The following is a 17240-nucleotide window of genomic DNA, read 5'->3' as shown; positions in this document are numbered from 1 at the left end:
TACTAGTGGTACCCTTAAAAATGTTTTTCTAAATCATACAGCTTTTCATGGGTCACATGAGGTAATCAAAACCCGGAGTGATTCATTAACTTTACTGATGTAAAGAAATTGACTTATAGGCACTTTGGATTTTTTAAAAAATTGTTTTTAATGCACTCTATTGTTCAAAACTTGTCCTAAGCATAAAATTATTATTTTTACAATTCTAAAATTTTATATTTATTAAGTACTGACCTTGTGCTATGTGATTATCATTGGAGGGGGTGGAACTCTATTCAATCAAATAAATGGGATGTTATTCAATATAGGATATTCTCTTGAATTTTTTGTACTTCGTGAAAATATCCTGAAATGTGGAATATCTAATCAGAGAAAGCTGGTCCCTTAGCCAAAATAATAAACTTTCTTTAACACCAGATATTTTAGAAAATGGATATTCAGGAGATGGGAGTATAAAAAGGTAGAAGATGGCCTTAATATATAGTTGGGAAGACAGGAGAAGTTACGAAATTACTTGTGCTAAGTGCCAAACAAAAGCTAGAACCATAAGTAAGCTAGAGTGAAAGTTTGGAGAAGAGAGAACAATCACTGGGGACTTAGACCTATGTTGTCTAATACGGTAGCCACTAGCCACATGTGGTTACTGAGCACTTGCAGTGTGGCTAGTCCCAATTGACGTGTGCTGTAAATGCAAAATACACACTGAATTTCAAAGACTTAGTCTGAAAAAAAGAATGTAAAATATCTCTTTCATGATATTTTTATATTGATGACATGCTGAAATGACAATTTTATCTGTTTCTTTTATTTTGTAATGTGGCTAATAGAAAATTTAAGATTATACATACAGCTTTCATTATATTTCCGTTGGACAGCATTGACTTAGATCTTTGGGAAACTTTATTTTTTTTTATTTTAGTAAAGACGGGGTTTCGCCATATTGGCCAGGCTGGTCTTGAACTCCTGACCTTGTGATCCACCCTCCTCTCCCCCACTTGGCCTTCCAAAGTGTTGGGATTACAGGCATGAACCACTGCACCCAGCAGGGAAACTTTATAAGCATAAGGATTTTTGAGCTGGAACTTGAAGGAAAGGAAAAGCCTTATGAAGCTGAGTATTGGGATTGGTATTCAGAGTAGGGATTGATGATTTTAAGGAAGTTATGAGTAGACCAGTCTATTTGGCAGATATAAGAAGTATTAGGAAATTATATTGGAAACGAAAGTTAGATATGAGTGTGAGAGAACAAGAATGCCGGACTGAGGAGCTCAAATTTTTTTCCACAATGTGGTAGGTAATTTTACTTTTAAAATATAATAATGGAGAAAAAAAAATTAAGGTGCCATGAAAACAAGTTTTGATTTGTCACACAATTTAGAAAACCTGAATATGCTCATACTGGTGGGTTGTGTTTGTTCCACCCGTTGTCCCTGCAAGTATATATTATTTTTCATCACAGATAAACTACATCTTTTTTTTTTTTTTTTGGAGACAGAGTCTCACTCTGTCGCCCGGGCTACTGCCCCGGGCTGGGGCAGTAGCGCGATCTTGGTTCACTACAACCTCTTCCTCCCAGGTTCAAGCAGTTCTCCTGCCTCAGCCTCCCGAGTAGGTGGGATTACAGGCACCCACCACTATGCCCAGCTAATTTTTTGTATTTTTTTTTTGAGATGGAGTCTCGCTGTGTTGCCCAGGCTGGAGTGCAGTGGCGCCATCTCGGCTTACTGCAAACTCTGCCTCCGGGGCTCACGCCATTCTCCTGCTTCAGCCTCCAGAGTAACTGGGACTACAGGCACCCGCCACCATGCCTGGAGAATTTTTGTATGTTTGGTGGAGATGGGGTTTCACCGTGTTAGCCAGGATGGTCTCGATCTCCTGACCTCATGATCCGCCCGCCTTGGCCTCCCAAAGTGCTGGATTACAGGTGTGAGCCACCACACCCGGCCTAATTTTTTGTATTTTTAGTAGAGATGGGGTTTCACCATGTTGGCCAAGCTGGTCTCAAACTCCTGACCTTGTGATCCACCTGCCTCGGCCTCCCAAGTTGCTGGGATTACAGGTGTGAGCCACTGTGCCCAGCCTAAACTATGTCTTTATGCAGCCTGAAAGAATAGTGGGTATCATTCAAATAGTCTCTTCTCATATCTGATTGTCTTTTCTTTCTTTCCCATATCCTGTAGGAGAAGATGCAGTAGAGGATGATGCTGAAGAGAACCCTATTGTCTTAGAGTTTCAGCAGGAAAGGGAGGCCTTTTATATAAAGGATCCCAAAAAGGCCCTCCAAGGCTTTTTTGACCGAGAAGGTATGTAAACAGATTCTGACCCTACCACTAAAATGTATCCAGAGCAGTATGGTTTTCTAGAGCTTCAGGTTGAGCTTTATACTAAGATATGCTGTAATTTTATTGCTGTCCTTCTTGTTCACTTTTTACTCTTGTGGTCAGTTGCTTTAGGTTTATTTTGAAAGTTATTCCTCATTAGTATAGCAGAGGGAAAAAAATCATAAAAATCTTGTTAGTCTTTCTTCTTATCTTAAAAAAAAGAAGTACTTTTTCCTGACTCATCTCATTCTTCTCAAAAGATCCTGGACTTTGGTGGTGGGGAAATTGAGCCAACTTCCTGTAATTTTTTAATTCCAAATTCACCTGATCTTTTGTAATTCTTAACATGGGTTTTGACTTTATATTATATGATTTAAAATTTTTTTCCATAGAGGATTGTTTTGGTAGAAATACTTTGAGAGAATATCTATGTATATGTATGTATATGTGTATATATTTTATATGTATATATAAATAATATATGAAACAGCTGTACACTTAATATCTGTGCTTCTAAAAACCAGGCAACTGTGTTAAAATAACCACTTAAGTCTACAACTTACAAAAGTGAAAGGTACTATATAGTGAACAAAGCTATGTATGGAGAATTGATTACTTTGAGTTTGCTTTTTTCTCTGCCTCAGACTTACTCTAATTTTATTATCAGACGATAATCCCTAGGAATGAGAAGTGAAATGCATTGAAATTTACTGAGTGTAATATGGGAACTTGTTCTTTTTTTGACAGGGTCTCACTCTGTCACCCAGGCTGGAGTGCAATGGTGCAATCTTGGCTCACTGCAATCTTAACCTCCTGGGTTTAAGCTATCCTCCGGCCTTAGCACCCATAGTAACTGGGACAAAAGGCATGTACCATTATGCCTGGCTAATTTTTGTATTTTTTTGTAGAGATGGGGATTTGCCATGTTACACAGACTGGTCTCACTCTCCTAAACTCAAGCTGTCATCCTGCCTCAGCCTCCCAAAGTGTTAGGATAGGAACTTGTTCTTATTTAACATTTGTTCTCATTTCTCATTGTATCAACTAGTAATTTTTGGATTCTATTAAAATTGTTTTGTCTGTCTTTCTCCCACAGGAGAAGAATTAGAATATGAATTTGATGAACAGGGACATAGCACTTGGCTCTGCAGGGTGAGGTATGTTTTTTTCTTATTAATGTTCATTTCTGGAAAATGGCCAATTTCAGGTTTAATGTATGGTTATAGATAACAACCCAAAAAGTAGCTTTCATCTAATTTTAAGCTATTTCTAAATTTGAACCTTCATAGTTTAGTAACCCTTATATTATTGGAGAGTGGGGTGGAATGGGTAAGAAATAGAAAGAAAAGATTTTAAATCCAACATTGGCAAGATAGAACAAGATGGATTCAAAGACTAAAAGGCCATCTAAAAAAAATGACTATTATCATAGCATAGTAGTTGTTTTCATGAGAATTGGAGCTTAATGCTGTGCTGTAATTCCCACCAAACCAATGAAGATTACCTGTGGATGATTCAACTGGAAAACAACTGGTGGCTGAGGCCATTCACTCAGGAAAGAAAAAAGAAGCAATGATCCAGTGCTCATTGGAAGCTTGTCGGATTCTTGACACTTTGGGATTGCTTCGGCAGGAAGCAGGTCAGTATATAGGAGCCCTTTTTTTCTAGGAAAAAAAAAGGAAAATTCAACACGAATGGTAATAAAACTTCTTTATGGGGGAATATATAAATTGTACAGAATTTTTTGAAGTGAAAAGAAAAAAATTCTCAATACCCTAAGGTGGCCACTGTTTATGTTCTCCCAGGCATTTTCCATGCATATATAGATATGTGCTGAGAACTAGATCCCTTAACAAAAAACAAACACTCATACACAAATGTAGTCATATTAATTACAATCTTTTGTGACTCACTTTTTTAACATAAGAATATATCATGGATAGTATTATCATTATTATTATTTTTATTTTTGAGATGGAGTCTCACTCTGTCACCCAGGCTGGAGTGCAGTGGCATGATCTCAGCTCATGCTCCACCTCCCAGGTTCAAGCCATCCTCCCACCTCAGCCTCACTAGTAGCTGGGACTATAGGCACACACCACCATGCACAACTAATTTTTGTATTTATTTATTTATTTTGAGACGGAGCTTTGCTCTTGTTGCCCAGGCTGGAGTGCAATGGCGTGATCTTGCCTCACTGCAACCTCTGCCTCCTGGGTTCAAGCAATTCTCCTGCCTCATCTTCCCGAGTAGCTGGAATTACAGGCATGCACCACCATGCCTGGCTAATTTTGTATTTTTAGTAGAAACTGGGTTTCTCCATGTTGGTCAGGCTGGTCTCGAGCTCCCAACCTCAGGTGATCCACCTGCCTCAGCCTCACAAAGTGCTGGGATTATAGGCATGAACCACCGCACCTGGCCAATTTTTGTATTTTTAATAGAGATGAAGTTTCACCATGTTGGCCAGGCTGGTCTCGAACTCCTGACCTCAGGTGATCTGCCCGCCTTGGCCTCCCAAAGTGCTGGGATTACAGGCAGGAGCCACTGTGCCTGGCCGTATCACGAATATTACATCAATACATTAGCATGTATCAATACGTTAATTATGTATTTTGCTTGTTTTTTTTTTTTTTTAAAGTCTGAGTAGAGCATCATTTATTAGTAAGGCTTATATTATATTTTTATTATTGCAAAGTAACTTGTCTGGTTCAAAACTACCAAAAAGCTTATAATAAAATATACTTGTTCCTTGCCCTACCCCTCCTCAGCCTTCTTCCCTAAAGGCTTTCAGTTCTTTCAGTTATTTATTCTGGCATTTAAAAACACCTGTATTTCTTGGTCGGCGCAGTGGCTCACGCCTGTAATCCCAGGACTTTGGGAGGCCAAGGCAGGCAGATCACGAGGTCAGGAGATTGAGACCATCCTGGCTAACACGGTGAAACCCTGTCTCTACTAAAAATAGAGAAAAAAAAAAAAAATTAGCCAGGTGTGGTGGCAGGTGCCTGTAGTCCCATCTACTCGGGAGGCTGAGGCAGGAGAATGGTGTGAACCCAGGAAATGGAGGTTGCAGTGAGCCAAGATCACAGCACTGCACTCCAGCCTGGGCGACAGAGCAAGACTCCATCTCTAAATAAATAAATAAAATTAAAAAAAATAAAAACAACTGTCTTTTCTTTTTTGAGGTGGAGTCTCGCTCTGTCGCCCAGACTAGAGTGCAAGTGGCATGATCTCGACTCACTGCAACCTCTGCTTCCCGGGTTCAAGCGATTCTTCTGCTTCAGCCTCCCGAGTAGCTGGGACTATAGGCACGTGCCACCACACCCAGCTAATTTTTGTATTTTTAGTAGAGACAGGGTTTCACCATATTGGCCAGGCTGGTCTCAAACTCCTGACCTCGTGATCCGCCTGCCTCGGCCTCCCAAAGTGCTGGGATTACAGGTGTGAGCCACCGCACCCGGCCTAAAAACACCTGTATTTCTAAGAACAAGAGTATGCTGTTACAATTTGAGTCATTTATTTTAGACATTATATGTCGACTCTGCTAAATTAGTATTTAGTATTTACATGATTATGCTTATGCCAATATTAGTCATAACTGAGCAGTTTTATTTCTTTTTGTTTTTCCTAAGGGTAATAATTGTGTTTACTTTTCATGTGTTTGGGGCTTTTTTGTATTTCTTGCTCATTCCTCCCACACCTTTCAGGAGCCTCACCATATCAGACAACTTAATGATTAAGTAATTTATCAGTTCTGATTTTTTTTTTTGGAGACACTTTTTCTGAAGAGCACTATTTTTCTTTCAGGGCTTATTGCTCTGCAGATCTGCTATAGAACTGTCACCTGGGACTTAACTTTCCTATTATCCTTGAGATTCCCTTGTCTTTTCTCCAGGGTTGACTTTTCTGTTTCTTGATTCTCATATTCTCATATTTCTTGGTTTATTTCCTTGCACAGTAGTACATCCTTCTGTACTTTTAGCAGATAAAAAGCTGGTACAACACTAGAGGGCATGGGTGATGATAGTCTTCAATGAATTTCACATCTTTCCTTTTCTTGGTCTACTCTCTTGTTTTGGTAGACATCCTCTAGTAGATTTCAGAGAAAGCATGTATAGGAAATATACTTTATTAACCCTTCTCTTCTGAAAATATAATTATTGTAGCTTCACTCCTGATTAATAGTTTGGCTGGGAATACAATTCTAAGTTGGAAAAAGTTTTCCTTATTTTACATTCAATGTTGCTTTTGAGAAATCCTAAACTGTTCAGATTTTGATCCCATTGTATGTCATATTCTTTTCCCCTTGCCAGAGTTTGTAAGAGTTTCCCTTTGTTCTAAAGGTTCTAAAACTTAACTATGAAGTACTTTTCTGTGGGTCTATTTTTATTCATTTTTCTTGTGGGATCCTTTTGATCTGGAAATGTTGGCTGTTCAGGAAGTTTTCTGCAATTATGCCATTAATTGTTTCACCCGTCTGTTTTTTTTTTTTTTTTTTTTTTTTTTTTTTTTTTTTTTTTGAGACGAAGTCTTGCTCTGCCGCCCAGGCTGGAGTGCAGTGGCCGGATCTCAGCTCACTGCAAGCTCCGCCTCCCGGGTTTACGCCATTCTCCTGCCTCAGCCTCCCGAGTAGCTGGGACTACAGGCGCCCGCCACCTCGCCCGGCTAGTTTTTTGTATTTTTTAGTAGAGACGGGGTTTCACCATGTTAGCCAGGATGGTCTCGATCTCCCGACCTCGTGATCCGCCCGTCTCGGCCTCCCAAAGTGCTGGGATTACAGGCTTGAGCCACCGCGCCCGGCCCACCCGTCTGTTTTCTATGGAATTTTATTATTCAGACTTTGGACCTCTTGGACAGACCATTTAAGTTTTTTTTCTTCTTTTTTTCATTTGTATGTCTTTTCATTATTTCTGAGAGATTCTGCACCTTTATCTTTCTGCCTTCTCTATTTTGCCATCAAAGTTTTAATTTCTTTTTTTTTTTTTTTTTTTTGAGTCGGAGTCTAGCTCTGTCGCCCAGGCTGGAGTGCAGTGGCCAGATCTCAGCTCACTGCAAGCTCCGCCTCCCGGGTTTACGCCATTCTCCTGGCTCAGCCTCCCGAGTAGCTGGGACTACAGGCGCCTGCCACCTCGCCCGGCTAGTTTTTTGTATTTTTTAGTAGAGACGGGGTTTCACCGTGTTAACCAGGATGGTCTCGATCTGCTGACCTTGTGATCCGCCCGTCTCGGCCTCCCAAAGTGCTAGGATTACAGGCTTGAGCCACCGCGCCCGGCCTAAAGTTTTAATTTCTTTCTCTTTTTTTTAAGGTTTTAAAATCAGGCAGTCTTTCATGCCAGAGAAGGCTCAAAGACTCCAAGGTTTTAATTTCTAAAAGTTCATTTTTGGTTTTTGAATTGTCCTTTTTAAAACATAATATCCTGTTGTTTCATGGGTTGTAAATATCTCCTTTCTGTTTTCTCCATGTTATTTTTCTTTTTATGTGGTCTCTGTTTTGCATGTTAAAGACTTTTCTTAGGTGTCATGTAATTCTTCATTGTAGTTTTTTTATTTGGGTATTGTAAAAGGTGATTGACAGTTTGGAATATATAAGTGGGGTTTGTTGACTTTGAGCAGTACTGTTGAATGATGTGGGTCAGCCTTTTGTTGGGGAAACCTTGATGTAAGTATCCTTTTAGTTTTCCTCCTCTGTGAGCAAGATTCCCCCAGAAAGTGCTCTTCCAATCTCCTGCCTGAAAGGAAAAGACTGGCTGCCAGCATTCCTAGAGCTACGTGGTAGAAGGTGGCTGAGTAGCTTCTCATTTAGCAGTTTTCAGGACAGTACTATTTTTAGATTATAGTGCCCATGCCTTCACCTTTACTAGTCAACTCATAATCTGAAGGCTTTCTGTTTTACCCTTTCCAGAGATTAACCTCTGGATTTCTACTGCAGATGGAAAGGAGATGAGTAGGCAGGGAGGAAGATCTATTTCTCAATCAGTTTTTACTTAGTCCTCCATGACCGTACTATCCATCCCCAGTTACAGATCCATTTGAGGATTCTGCAGTATAATCACTTTGGCTCTCAGCTTTCCCCACTGTTTAGGATTTATCTTTTTAAGTTCTGCTAAGTTAGTTTCTACTCATAGGTCTACTTTCTAGTTTTCTAAAATTTGGATCTTTGTGGATTTCTTTCTTTCTTTCTTTCTTTTTTTTGAGATGGAGTCTTGCTCAGTCGCCCAGGCTGGAGTGCAGTGGCGCGATCTCAGCTCACTACAAGCTCCGCCTCCTGGGTTCACGCCATTCTCCTGCCTCAGCCTCCCAAGTAGCTGGGACTACAAGCTCCCACCGCCACACCCGGCTAATTTTTTGCATTTTTAGTAGAGATGGGGTTTCACGTGTTAACCAGGATGGTCTCTATCTCCTGACCTCGTGATCCGCCCACCTCGGCCTCCCAAAGTGCTGGGATTATATATTTTTAATAAAGACAAGGTCTTTCTGTGTTGCCCAGGCTTGGGTAACTATATTTAAACAACATCTCTTTACTATGGTTTAGTGGGGTTTAGGAAAAGAGGGAAATTAGATATGTGTGTTTAATGTACCATCTTAACCTGGAAATTAGGCTTATGTTAATAAGGACTATTTTGCTTGCAAATAAGAGAAGTCCAATTCAAACTAGCTTAGGGGAAAGGTTATTGGCTGCAGAAGCTGGGAAGAATAGCTCAGGATGAAGGAACAGGAATGAAGGACCAACTACATGAACCAGAACCTCAAGTTCTGAAACCATAATTTGGTACTACCAAACTGGACTCACATCACCAGGACATATACAAGCTGTATGTGTGTGTGTCTCTGTGAGTGAGTCTGTCTCATGAGTACATTTTTAAACTTTGCAGACAAATTCTTACCCTGTGCTGAAAAGCTGATTGCTTACAGCTCTGAACTTACAGTCTGTCACTTTAATAACCTCATTGTAAAGAGAACCTCTTTACCCCATCTCTAAATATAAATATGAGGGAAAGAGTCTTACTGATTTGGCTTTGGTCCTGTAACTATCCCTAAACCAGATAAAATGGGGGAGGAATTTTCTAGGGAAAGAGGTACTTCTATCAGAACAGAGGGAGTAGAATGTTGTAGGGTGGACAAACAAGTAATAGCTGTCATAGTCTCTTATTGATGGACTCTCTATATATTCACTGTTGTAAATACTATTGCATTGATATTTATAGAATAAATTTCTAGAAGTGAAATTGCTGGATCAGTGCATTTTTAATGGCAGATATTGTAGGCTTGACCATCAAAAAGGTTGTATCAATGTACATTCCCACCAATTATTAATCTTTTTATGTTTTTCTAGTTTAATAGATGAGAAGTATCTAATTTTTAAATTTGTACTTTTTTTTAAGGTAACATCTTTTAAAATATTTATTGTATTTTTCTGTGAACTGCTTTCATTATTCTTTTTCAAATTTTCTTTTGGGTTATTGGCCTTTTTCTAATTTCTTGTTTTCCTTTTTCCTCATTGATTTTTTTTTTTTTTTTTTTTGAGATAGAGTTTCTCTCTTGTTGCCCAGGCTGCAGTACAATGGCGCTTTCTTGGCTCACTGCAACCTCTACCTCCCAGGTTCAAGCAATTCTCCTGCCTCAGCCTCCTAAGTAGCTGGGATTATAGGTGCCTGCCACCATGCCCATCTAATTTTTGTATTTTTAGTAGAGATGGGGTTTCACCATGTTGGTCAGGCTGGTCTTGACCTCAGGCAATTCACCCCTCTTTGGCCTCCCAAAGTGCTGGGATTACCACGTCTGGCCATCCTCATTGATTTTTAAAAGCTGTTTGCTCATTAAATAAATTAACTGTTTGCTTTAATGAAAAATTATTTAATAAGAAATTGTGGAAAAATAAACATAATAGAAAAGTGTACCATTTTAACCTTTTTAAGAGTACCGCTCAGTGGCATTAAGTACATTCACAATGTTATGGAACCATCAACACTGTTCATTTTGGAACTTTTTTTATCATTCCATACTGAAATTCTGTACCTGTTAAACACTAACTTCATTCTCCCTCCTTCCCAGCTTCTGGCAACCACCATTCTACTTTTCTGTCTCTATGAATTTGACTACTTTAGGTACCTCATATAATGCAGTAAGTGTCCTTTGATGTCTGGCTTATTTCAGTTAGTATAATGTCTTCAAGGTTTAGCCCTTTGTTTTTATATGTAGTTTGGCAGCTTGTAGAACCTCTCTTTCAGTAGTTGTTGGTGACATTTTAAGCTCCTTGCCTACTTGCCTTCTTTCTTTTTATTTTCTTTTTTAAAAACTTATTTATTCATCATTTTATCTACCTCTAGTATCTCGGAAAAGGAAAGCCAAGAACTGGGAAGATGAAGACTTTTATGACAGTGATGATGACACATTTCTTGATCGGACTGGCCTGGTCGAGAAGAAGCGTCTGAACAGAATGAAGAAGGCTGGCAAGATTGATGAGAAGCCAGAGACCTTTGAATCATTGGCAAGTTTTATTTATGGAAGTAGCTGTGGTATTTAATAGTTTAATTTTTAATAAAATAATGTATTATTTAAATATGTTTTATAATTATAATTTTTAAAGTAGTAGCATTGAAATCTGATACTGAAGTATAACTTTTGTGGTCTGTTAAATTAATGGTAACAAACAACTAGTCTTATCCAAGTTGTTTGAAAAAAATTTGGCTTGCTGCTAGATACTTTCCTCCAGGATATTGATCCATTAATTAACATTCTTTGGATATGATAGTACCTCTCTCAAAGAGAAAGGAAAAAGTTCCAAGTTAGGGCATTCTGAGGTGAAATTGACTTTAGCCTCCTGGCAGTCAAGAGAAGTCAAAGGAATTTTGAAGAATGTAGTATGGTAATATGTAGTCTGAAACAGTATATTATCAGGAAATTATCACAAGGTGACATGTGTTAATGGGTAGGTAACAAACAATAATAGGTAGGTAATAGGCTTCCTATTTGACTAGAAAAAAACATAAGATTAATAATGCAGAGCTTGACCAGAATATGGGGAAGTGGACTCTCAATTGGTGGGAATGTACAATACAGCCTTTTAAGTGATCAATCCTATGACATCTGTCAACATTAGAAATGTATTGATTCAGCAATTGCACTTCAAGGAATTTCTTACAGGTATTAATTTATAGTAGGATTCAGAACTTAAAACATTACCCAACATCTATCCTTTCGATTTATGTGAAAACCAATACCTTGAGCTCTTTCTTCTGAGTAAAAGAAAGTCTGAGTTATTCATTCTGTTTAATTCTGTGTTTTTAAATTCAGAAATAAATTAAATTTGGATTTAACACATAAAAAGTGTTAACTCCAGGCCAGGCGTGGTGGCTCATGCGTAATCCCAGCACTTTGGGAGGCCGAGACAGGTGGATCACCTGAGGTCAGGAGTTCAAGACCAGCCTGACCAATATGGTGAAACCCCGTCTCTACTAAAAAAAAATACAAAAATTAGACAGGTGTGGTGGCCGTGCGCCTGTAGTCCCAGCTACTCTGGAGGCCGAGACAGGAGACTTGCTTGAACGTGGGAGGCGGAGGTTGCAGTGAGTTGAGATCATGCCATTGCACTCCAGCCTGAGTGACAGTGCGAGACTCCGTCTCCAAAAAAAAAAAAAAAAGCATTAACTCGGGCCAGGTGTAGTGGCTCACACCTGTAATCCCAGCACTTTGAGAGGCTGAGGCAGGCTGATCATGAGGTCCAGAGATTGAGACCATCCTGGCCAACATGGTGAAACCCTGTCTCTACTAAAAATATGAAAATTATTTGAGTGTGGTGGCACGCACCTGTAGTCCCAGCTACTCAGGAGGCTGAGGCAGGAGAATCACTTGAACCCGGGAGGCAGAGGTGGCAGTGAGCCGAGATTGCACCACTGCACTCTAGTGTGGCGACAGAGCGAGATTCCATCTGAAAAAAAAAAATAAAGCATTAACTCCATAAGTAGCAGTTTAACTGGACTTTTGAGTTATTCTTCTTAAAACTTCTAGTAACAATAATGAAAACAGGAGGATGATAAGGAAACAGTTTGAAAGAAGAAAAACTTTTTAACCCTGTTGATTTGGGTGTTACAGGTTGCAAAATTAAATGATGCTGAAAGGGAGCTTTCTGAAATTTCTGAGAGATTGAAAGCCTCAAGCCAAGGTAAGTTTTTCATCAAATATTTATTATTATACTATATATAGTGCTCTGTGCTAGGCAGTGGGGCTACATTAGTTAATAAGAAATACCATACAGAATATGGAGCCTTTCAAAGGAGCAACATACCGTTTTAGAACTAGAAAGAACATTGTAAATAATTTGGTTTAACTTCTTTATTTAATAGTTGAGGGGAATGAAACCCATTGAGACAAAATGACTTCCCCAAGTCTCATGGCTATAACCTGTTCCTTATTCCTATTACTAGTAATGTCCTCTTTCCAGTTTTATGTTAGTGACTTTTTTATGGAAACTTTGGCTGAATTTTAAAATATTTGGGATCATCTTTCTAAACATGTGTTATTTTTTTTCTTGGACAGTTCTATCAGAGTCTCCATCTCAGGATTCTTTAGATGCGTTCATGTCAGAAATGAAATCAGGCAGTACATTAGATGGTGTGTCCCGGAAGAAACTTCACCTGAGAACTTTTGAACTGAGAAAAGAACAACAGAGACTTAAAGGGTTAATAAAAATTGTAAAGCCAGCAGAGATTCCAGAACTAAAAAAGTAAGTCTTAGTTATATTTGGAATTCTAAATAAGTATGGTAACATAGATAACATTTTCAATTATCGCTTTATCTTCTTAAATAATCATTATATAATACAAATGTAATACAAGAAACCCTTTAAAGCACAGAAGGCAGTGGTTTCATAGAATAACTGAAAACCTGTTTCATATTTGTGAAATACAGTCTGATAGAGGATTTTCTGAGACAACTATGTTGATTTCTGATACATTGGAAGGTTCTGAAGTTTTTTTTTACTTAATCTTTTAGTGTAGAATAAACTCCTTTAAAAAGCATCATGCACAAAAAGCTAATTTATCTAATATGAAAAGACCCCTGAGGCTGAGTGTAGTGGCTCACGCCTGTAATCCTAGCACTTTGGGAGGTTGAAGCAGGCAGATCACTTTCAAGACCAGCCTGGGTGATACGGCCCAACCCTATCTCTACAAAAAATAAAAACATTAGCCAGCCATGTTGGAGCATACCTGTGGTCCCACCTACTTGGGAAAGCCGAGGTAGGAGGATTGCTTGAGCCCAGGAGTTCGAGGCTACAGTGAGCTGTGATCGTGCCATTGTACTCCAGCATGGGTGACAGAGGAAGTTCCTATCTCAAAAAAGATTAAATTATTAATAAAAAGACCTCTGAATGATAAGTAGACAGCCAACCACCCAGGAGAAAAATTGGTAAAGGATGTATACTCACAGACCACAGAAAAAGAAATACAAATAGCATCTTTTATACAAAGACGCTCAACTTCATGATCATGAGCGAAATACAATACTACAACCTAATACCTTTTTTTTCTTTTTTTTTTTTGAGATAGGGTCTCACTTTGTCACCCAGACTGGAGTGCAGTGGCACAGTGACAGCTCACTGCAGCCTTGACCTCCTGGGACCAAGTGATCCTCCTGCCTCAGCCTCCCAAGTAGCTGGGACCACAGGCATGCCCCACCATACCTGGCTGATTTTTAATTTTTTGTAGAGATGGGGTCTTGCCATGTTGCCCAAGCTGGTCTTGAACTTCTGGCCTCAAGTGATCTGCCAACTTCAGCCTCCCAAAGTGCTGGGATTGCAGGTGTGAGCCACTACACCTGGCCTTAATACCATTTTTATATATGAATTTGATTAAGATTAATTATGATTTTATACTGTGCTGATGAGGCTGACAAAAAGGCACTTTCTTATATTGCTCATTGAAGGACAAATTAGTACATTCTCTATCCTGATTACAAATGCACATGCCCTTTGATCTATTTCATTTCTAGGAATTTGTCCCTCACATACTTAGGAAATGATGTACAGCATTGTTTATATTAATAATAGTAAAAGATTAGAAATCCCCTAAATGTTTATCAAAGGGGATGGATTAAATTATTTATAATATAGATATACAATAGAACACCATATAGCTGTTAAAAAAAGAGGCAACTATATGTAAGATATGAAACACTATCAAGATGAGTAACAAAAGCAAGGTGCAGAACGGTGTGTATAACAGGCACTGTCTGTAAAAATGATGGCGGGGGAAGAATACATAGGTAAGTAGGCCATTGCTTATGTTCATAATGTCTGTTTAGATCAGGTTCCCTAAAAACAGACTGAATCGGAGATTCATCTGCAAGTGGTTTATTAAGAGAGTGCTCTCTGGAGAAATCTATATGGGAGTGAGGGAAGCAGGAGAGGGCAGGAGAAGAAGCTGGACTAAGATATGGTTTCAGGAGAGCCTGAATGGCACCACAGATGCCATGAAGGCAAGGGGCTTGGGTTTTCATACCCCGTCCTCCCAACCCTTCATTGGTCATAGGCTGCCCATGACTTGGGGGTGGGAGGGACTCAGTAATTCTGGGAAGGGTGCAGATGTAAACCTTTAGCAGCTGATGTCTGCTGTAGCTGTTTGGCCTGATAAAGGGAATCTGGGAGGGATAGCACCTGCTACTGTATCTCCGGAAAGATTAGTTAAAAACTAGTAATACTGATTGCCAATGGGGAAGGCAACTGGGTGGCTGGGGGACAGCAATGGGAGGGAGACTTTTCAGAGTATATGTGCTTTATACTTGAGTTTCAAACATGTGAATATACTTTCTATTCTATTCAGATATACTGAATTTTGAAAAGAAAATCCTATACCAAATAGCCATACCACCTTAGGTCTAAATTTACTGTAATATAGTTGCAGTTCTAGTTTTAAATAACAAATAACTGGAAAAAGTAAGAATCATATAATAATTTTGTTAGAGTAAAACTATTTGTTAATAAAGTGGCTGGGGACAGTGGCTCACACCTGTAGTCCTAGCACTTTAGGAGAATGAGTGAGGTGGGAGGATGACTTGAGTCTAGGTGTTTGAGACCAGCCTGGGCAACATAGTGAGACCCTGTCTCTACAAAAAATAAAAACTGCTGGGCGCAGTGGCTTACGCCTATAATCCCAGCACTTTGGGAGTCTGAGACGGGCAGATCACGAGGTCAGGAGATCGAGACCATCCTGGCTAACACGGTGACACCCTGTCTCTACTAAAAATACAAAAAATTAGCCAGGCGTGGTGGCGGGCGCCTGTAGTCCCAGCTACTCGGGAGGCTAAGGCAGGAGAATGGCGGGAACCCGGGAGGTAGAGCTTGCAGTGAGCCGAGATCGCGCCACTGCACTCCAGCCAGGGTGACAGAGCGAGACTCCATCTCAAAAAAATAATAATAAGATAAAAAATAAAATAAAATAAAAAAATAAAAACTTAGCTGGGTATGGTGGTGCTCGTCTGTAATCCCTGCTACTTGGGAGGCTGAGGTATCACTTGAGCCTGGGAGAGTGAGGTTTCAAGACCCTATCTCAAACAAACAAACAAAAACAAAAAATAAAAGCAAATCTCTGCTTTGGAAAACAACAACAACATTTGGGGCAAGAATAATAATAATAATAATAATAATAATAATAATATGAAAACGAAATATGTCTCAGCTTCCTCCAGAGCCTCCTTTCCTACTATCAGTCTGTGTGCTTGCCTGGTTTTTCCTCCCTTTCTTATTTTGGATACTGGCCTAGATGTGTATCTTCTTCCTCCTCTTTTCACTTAAGGGTTGAACTTCCATACTTTCTGCCTCCTACCCTAACCCCTGCAAGCAATTTTGATTGTGATTCCATCTTCTGCTTTTTCATCTCCTTTGAGCCAGTCTTAGCTTATCCTCTAGGCCAGCCCAGCTTTTTAATGTAGCTGAAAACATCTCTGTTGCTGTTGCTTCTGTCTTTCTATGCCAGAGCCTTCCTGAGGCCTGTCGGGAAGGGTGTGAAGGATAATGATTTGACGAAATGTCCTTCACGGCCAGGCAGGCAGCATTCTTCTGGTGCCCTTAGCAAGGGAATGGGTTTTATCTCTGGTAGGGAGAAAGGGGGTTGAGGCTGGACCCAAGAGTGCTACTAAGGGGGTAAGACTTAGGTAAAAGAAGGCAGTAGTAGCAAGGAGGGCTTCAGGGAGGGCAGCCAGGTAGCCAGCATCTGGTATGGGTGACTGTGAGTCGAATGTCAGTACTGTCCTTATATTCCAGTTTGTAGGGCTGTCCCATGGTCAATGTGAAGAAAGCATAGGGCTTTCTTTTCGGTCTAGTATGGTTATTCTGGGGTTTCCTCTGTCTCCTCATGCCATATTGTCACTGTCACCTCTGTCTGCTCTGAGTATCTTGTCAACTCAACTGCCATCCCTTTTGTTTTTGCTCTGTTCTCCCCCTGCCTTTCTAATTTCTACTGTCTTGTCTTTATTTCTTTTCTAATTTCTACTGTCCTTCCTCAGCTTTGCCCTAGTGGGCTTAGCTTTTATAACTCTCTCCAGCCATTGAGAAGGCTGACAGTCTCAGCAGCTGCAGTCTGTCACTAAATCTTTGTCATTACTACACTGGGTATCCTGCATACTCTACCCCCATCCCCATGCACACTTTTTTTTTTTTTTAAGTGCTCAGAGCTATTGCAGTTAAGTGGGAGCTCCAGATAAGTAAGACACCTTCAGAGGTTGGTGGGAAATAGGGCTTTACATCATGGATCCATCTCCTGCTGCTTACATGTTCTCCTTTGCAAGTGACCTTTGTACTGTAGTCATTTCATGGGTGTGAAGTCATGTAGCATGTTGTAAATTACTTGACTAAGGGAGCAGCCTCATCAGGCCCTTAATAGCTCTGTGTCTGTGACAGTCAGCATTGTTCTTGTCCATTCAAAAACT

General features: G+C 39.8%; 1 protein-coding gene across 1 annotated transcript in view; it reads left to right on the top strand.

Moving 5' to 3' along the window:
• The window catches only part of SLC4A1AP (solute carrier family 4 member 1 adaptor protein), a 31846-nt gene that overhangs the window by 1699 nt on the left and 12907 nt on the right, over window positions 1–17240 (top strand). The window contains exons 3-8 of the mRNA XM_050753981.1: window positions 2181–2303; window positions 3418–3478; window positions 3821–3960; window positions 10646–10806; window positions 12411–12480; window positions 12855–13041. Coding sequence (XP_050609938.1) covers window positions 2181–2303; window positions 3418–3478; window positions 3821–3960; window positions 10646–10806; window positions 12411–12480; window positions 12855–13041 — 742 coding nt within the window. The remainder of the gene's footprint in view (window positions 1–2180; window positions 2304–3417; window positions 3479–3820; window positions 3961–10645; window positions 10807–12410; window positions 12481–12854; window positions 13042–17240) is intronic.

This window comes from Macaca thibetana, chromosome 13 (genome assembly GCF_024542745.1).
Source record: "Macaca thibetana thibetana isolate TM-01 chromosome 13, ASM2454274v1, whole genome shotgun sequence".
In the NCBI taxonomy this organism is placed as follows: Eukaryota; Metazoa; Chordata; class Mammalia; order Primates; family Cercopithecidae; genus Macaca; species Macaca thibetana.
Note: the sequence above shows the minus strand (reverse complement) of the source record. Positions and strands in the feature narration are given on the sequence as shown.